General features: G+C 41.1%; 1 protein-coding gene across 1 annotated transcript in view; it reads left to right on the forward strand.

The window, feature by feature from the left end:
* ETF1 (eukaryotic translation termination factor 1) overlaps positions 1-2,631 on the forward strand; it is a 157,723-nt gene extending 155,092 nt beyond the window's left edge. The window contains exon 10 of the mRNA XM_082255326.1: positions 2,097-2,631. Coding sequence (XP_082111452.1) covers positions 2,097-2,179 — 83 coding nt within the window. The 3' untranslated portion in view covers positions 2,180-2,631. The remainder of the gene's footprint in view (positions 1-2,096) is intronic.
* The last annotated feature ends 3,369 nt before the right edge of the window (positions 2,632-6,000 follow it).

Here is a 6,000-nt window from a genome sequence, read left to right on the forward strand (position 1 = left end):
GACAGTCTTTGTGCAAAACATAAGTCCAAAGTGCTGCGTGCTCGTAAAACAAGTGCCGGTGCTCTCTACATGAGTAGGTGCTCCCCTCCTGGACCCCTACTCACCAGAAGCCAAATACACCGCTTTCAGAATATCCTTAGATAGGACGAGCCTTATTGGACCATCAACTCAACAGCTTTACTGTAGATCACATCATCCAGGTATTGCTCAAAAAAAGGGAAAGAGATGTTGGCATCGTGAATTAAGTAACCACTTTATTCGATGCACACAATACAAGATACACTTACAATATGGCAAAGGTTCAAACGCCTAAAAATCATCCCACGGGTTGCCAATCCAAATGGCTGTACTCACTCCCCGTGTTCCCGTATGGCGGAAGGTGGATGTAGTCGGGCGTAGTACGTACTCGGACAGACGGTTGACGCGTTTCGCTCCGCACACAGAGTTATCAAAGCCATTATCAAAAGGCTTTTGATAACGCTCTGTGCAGAGCGAAACGCGTCAAGCCGTCTGTCCGAGTACGTACTACGCCCGACTACATCCACCTTCCGCCATACGGGAACACTGGGAGTGAGTACAGCCTTTTGGCCTAAGGCTCGTCCTATCTAAGGATATTCTGAAAGCGGTGTATTATTTGGCTTCTGGTGAGTAGGGGTCCAGGAGGGGAGCATCTACTCATGTAGAGAGCACCGGCACTTGTTTTACGAGCACGCAGCACTTTGGACTTATGTTTTGCACAAAGACTGTCACTATTTAAGCACGTCTTTAATTGAAGGATTTTATTCACATTCATTATTTTCACGTGTATAAAATTTGTATTTATGTAAAAAAAAAATTTTATATATTGATTGGTATTTATGATATAGGAATGTGTATTTCAAGTTGAGCACTAGCACTTTACACAGATTATTTATACACAATATTTATTGAGAGTTATTTATTAGTTTGTTTTGTTAGCAGCGCAGGTATACTTTTGCACTATACACTTTATAAAGGTACACCACCTTTTATACCAGCAGCAGCCTACATATACAGTGGTATCAGAATAATTATAATCCTCAGCGCTAGCCTATAATCCTTATCCGGGGTAAAGCTGTCCACATAGACCGTCCTCCTGACCGCCATCAATGTCATCCCTTCCAAACTGCGCTCCATGAGCTCTTCAAGCCTCACTTTCAGATCGCTCTTCTGCAGGGTAGTCTTCCCGGTCACTACTGCAGACTAACGGTAGTGAGAGCCGGCAGTGCGGAAGATGGTCTATGTGGACAGCTTTACTCCGGATGCCTGAATATTTAGAGGTGCCTCTTTTAATCGTCAACCATGTGAGTTGCCAAATGTTGAACCTTCATTAAATGTCCCCATATTGCTACACTTAGAGGCTCCTCTCTTCTCTTTTATACTCTGGAGTTCTTGCTAGATTTTGCTTCTAATCCCCTTGTGGAGGCGTCATTTCTGGATGGACATTTTATGGTTACACAACCTATCACATTGCTATAATCTTTTTATATGGACTATAAACTGAAGGATTTATTAATAAATGGTTGTGGAAGGAATCATCTGAGTTTCCATTATTTCTTTTTTTTTTTTTATTCTTTTTATTGAGTTTTAACAAAGTACATAAAAAACAAGACCGTCAACACAGTCAAAAGCAACAGCAAAAAAGGGGGAGAAAAAAAAAATCAACAGACCATAAAAGAGAAACATTTCCTCCCCCCCCCATCCCCAGGATATCCAGTCTGCCCACCCAGTACACCAAGCAGCCTTAGTATCAGGAATATACAGAATGTATGGAGCCCCCACTTGACTCCAAACCAGCAGTGAATAATGTAACTAGTTGAGTTTCTATTATTGCTTATGGGGAAATTCGCTTTGATATACGAGTACTTTGGATTACAAGCATGTTTGCGGAACGAATTACGCTCGCAATCCAAGGTTTTACTGTATTAACCATCTTTTGTAGCCCCTGAATTAACAAATGGACCATATGTTTGTGTTTTAAATACTTTGAAAGTAACTAGGGAAATTGTGTGGTGTTTGTCATTAGAAGTGTTATTTATTTGACCAATGTTGCCTCATGAAAACATTGTTTGTTGCAGGTATCTTGCGGTACAGAGTTGATTTCCAAGGAATGGATTACCAAGGTGGAGAAGATGATTTTTTTGACCTTGATGACTACTAGGTAGTCGATATGGGTCTGGCAATGTGTGCCTAACCCTCCAGCATCCAACCCAAGAAGAAATTTTGTGGTGAAAGACATACATGTCCCTGCCTTAGAATTTGAACATTTCCAGTACTTTGTCTATAAGCATTGGATATAAGAAAAAAAAAAAATCTGTTTTGTCATAATGTAGAGTGAATGCATCTGCAAGGTTCATTCATGCCACCTGGACATGTTTGACAAATCAGTTTTTACTTGAGAAATCAGTTGATCTTGTATTCTATTATTTTTTATCTTTATACACAGGCAGATACAATGCTTCAGATATCCATGCAAATTAACACCATGTTTATTTTATTTTATTTTTATTCTGCATAATGGGAAAACTGTCATTTTTTATTATTTAGATCTTTGGGATAAACACTGGGACTAGCACACATTTTAAAGTTTAAAATTGTACTGCAGACATTTGCAAATTATAATGCTTTCAATTTGTGCTACTTTGGACGGAAATACTGTCCACTGATCTGTTAAAACCCTTGGAATAAAAAAAAGTTCTATGTCCCAAATGCAAAATATCCCATATTTTTGCATGATGCTGTGCAGCATAAAATTGCAAGAGGCAGCACAGAGCATGCAGAATGCACAGCATTCACTTCTCTAACATAAAAAATCCAAATTATCAAATGTCTGATAAAGAGCATGGAAAGTATGTATGGTAACCCTTTTACAGCCACAGCAATTAACAGGTATAATTTAGCAAAAAAAAAAAACAAACTTAAAATGCCTGACATTAATGATTCTTTGAACTGGTTGCTCAGTTTTATTAATGTGTTTTATTAAGTCATTTTTGTGACTTATTATTCCCAAGTATAACTATTTACTCTTCTAGGTCTGTAACTCCAGTTGTGTTGCATGATTTCTTTAAGTTCATATCGTGCTTCCATAAGCAGCTAACACACAGGAAAGTATGCAAGTTCTCTTGTAACATGGTTGGGGATGACTTGCTGTCTATCATTTACTATGAGCCTTAAAATTAAGAAATTCCAGTAGATGCATATGCACTGTGGATGGATAGCCCATTTCTCGGTTGATTATCTTTTATTTGAGAGTTCATCCAAAATGCTGTAAAAATCTTTTTTTTTTTTTTATTTTATTAAAGCTAAACTACAGGAATGTGTCAGTCCTCCCCAGCAATGCAAAGGTTAAATGCTTGTTCAATCTAGGGGGAGCTGAACATGCTTTCTTACTGGACTCCTCACACTGGCAGTGTCCTCTCCCCAAAGCTTTGAATGGGACATCTGCATCATGCAGTGCAAGGCTTTTAACCCTGTATGGTACGTGGTGGGGGGGGGGGGGGGTGAGCATACAACCACAACCAAAGAACCTTAGGGAGGAGGCTGCAGGGAATCAGTCCCATGGCTGGAGGGCGCCTGCCAGATCCCCCCCCCCCCCCCCCCCCCCCAGGCTAAACAAGCGTTTAAACCTGGCAGGGAGGAGGCAGTGAAAGGGGTGTTTTGTCACATTCCTGTAGTTTAGCTTTAATAGACTTAAGTAAATGTAGTTTAACTGTAGGATTTTGTTTATACAAGAGGTGTTTGTTCTGCTTTAATTTCACTTGAGAAATACAGAATTCTGTCGTTGGAGCAAACCTTTGAGGGCAGATTTAAGCAGCAGTCCTAGATGAATGTTGAGATATGTTACAAAAGGTAACTTTCCCTCTGGTAGTTGTCATTCCAATTCTGCTTAAATACTCCCATCTGCAATGGATCTTTATATTACGTGAGACTGTGTGCTGCCTCTGGTCCATACCACAAATCAGTGCGCAGGGCCTTAGCATAGACCTGCAGGAGTTCTCTAAACAGTGCTGGAGTGACAAATGCTAAGGGGTTAATGCCGCTGCGTACCGCTGGCCTACAAGTGCACTTGTTTATCAGATCTGTGTCACAAACTAGCAATCGGTAGCACGAAAATAGACTATTGTACTGCACTCAGTGCTTGCTAAGGCCTAAAAGCTTTGACCGCTTGTGCCTAAATGTGGTATCATTGTTCTTTTGAATTACAAATCGCATTTGTCCCTGTAAGAGGCATTGAAAGAAAATAAAAGGCACCAAACAAAATATCACATTTTTTTAATGTCTGTAGAAGCCAACTTATAAATGTTGCATGTGGTCCTCCATGTCTATATAGTTCTGTATTCCTCAAGCAGAAATGCATAAACACCTCATGTGCCATGGTCTCCTTTTAAAGGGTAAGTTAACTTTTCACCCATGCAGACAAGGGCCCCTTAGGTGTATTAAAAATGCACTGTGCCCTTTAGCAAAATATACTTTACATGTTTGATTCCCGTAGGCCTGTGTGCACTTATGCAGTGTTTATCTCAGCAATGCTGAGCCACTGGAGTGTGCATGCATGACTGGGGGGGAGGGGGGCACTGGGAGCCAGCATCTGAAATGTCCAGATGCTACCAGGGACAAGATTATTTAAACAATATGGAAGTGTATGTGCTTGACTTGGGGGATGCCAGCACAGGTCTGCAGGTATGGCAAAACAAACTATTTTGCAAAACGGCGGAGGGCATTTTTAACATGCTGAGTCCCCTAGCAGCATTGGCAGTTTTCAAAAAGTAAACTTGGTCTCTAAGCAGAAGAAAAACCTTATATGAATCAAAACAGGCCTCATTGTCTGTCCTCTAAGACCACTCTGTAAAACTTATTTGGTATGTTTAAAGATCTCTACAAAAGTACTTTAGTGTTATAATCCTCTCCTCCCAGAATTGGCGAACTGTTTGATTCCATTGTATATGGGTATATTATAGAGCTTTAGAAAAAAAATTCAATTGGATGTAAATTTGCATTGATTTGGAAAGATATTCTACTTATTCCACACCCTTACTGTAATATTCAATGCATTAGCCTTTTTTCCTTTTTGCTATATTTGGAAATGATGCCAAAATTTTTATATTTCCTTAATGTGTTCTTTTCAGTGGCACATCATATACATATATGTACAAATAAAATGGGGTACAATTAACTTTATCCTCAGATTGAGTGTTCCCAAGCAGTAATAACTTGGTGTTGTGATGTACAGAAATGGAGAAAAGTATTAAACCATATTTAAGAATATTTGTTGCAGTGTTTTCTTTTCTTTGAGCTTGTAACCATTTGTTTCCTCTTCTCCACAACAGAGGTGTGGGAATACTCTTTCCACCTAATTGAGACCGAAAAACAAAGTCCCACCTCACCCTCCCCTCCATTATTTTTTCTGTGCCTGTCAGGATAGGATGTGTAAAGATTGTTTCTGTTGGACAATGTTTGTTTTTAATTCTGGGCTCCTTGTGAAGTCACAAGGTTTCCCATTAAAGATAAAATCTTACCTTGCCAGTATGCTCTTTAGGTGAGGACACTGGTTTAACCACTTTACCGCTAAGTACTGTAGTAGTACTGCGGCAAAGTGGCTCGTTCCCGTCTGACGACGTAGACCTACGTCGTCAGACTCCTCCCCTGTAGGCGGCGCTCGCGCGCCGCCGGAGGCGCGCTCCCGCTGTTTTCATTCACAGCGGGAGTCGGGCCAGGGGAGGAGCAGCGGCGGGGGGGTCCGTGACCGAGTGGGAGCACGCCTCTGGGGGCGCGCGCTCGCTCCCTAGACCCTCACAAGCTAGTGACGTAGCCCTACGTCACTTTGCCTGTGAGGGGCTGACTGCCGACGTAGATCGGCGTTAGGCAGTCGGCAAGTGGTTAAAGTCGCACAGCGCCGAATCGCAAAAAGTGGCCCAGACGTAAGACAGCAAAATGCTCTAGTGGTAACCAGTTTAAAGGTCCTTTTTTTTTCTATCTTTTAGT

Source organism: Pelophylax lessonae, assembly GCF_965119305.1.
Source record: "Pelophylax lessonae genome assembly, chromosome: 4".
NCBI classification, from domain to species: Eukaryota; Metazoa; Chordata; class Amphibia; order Anura; family Ranidae; genus Pelophylax; species Pelophylax lessonae.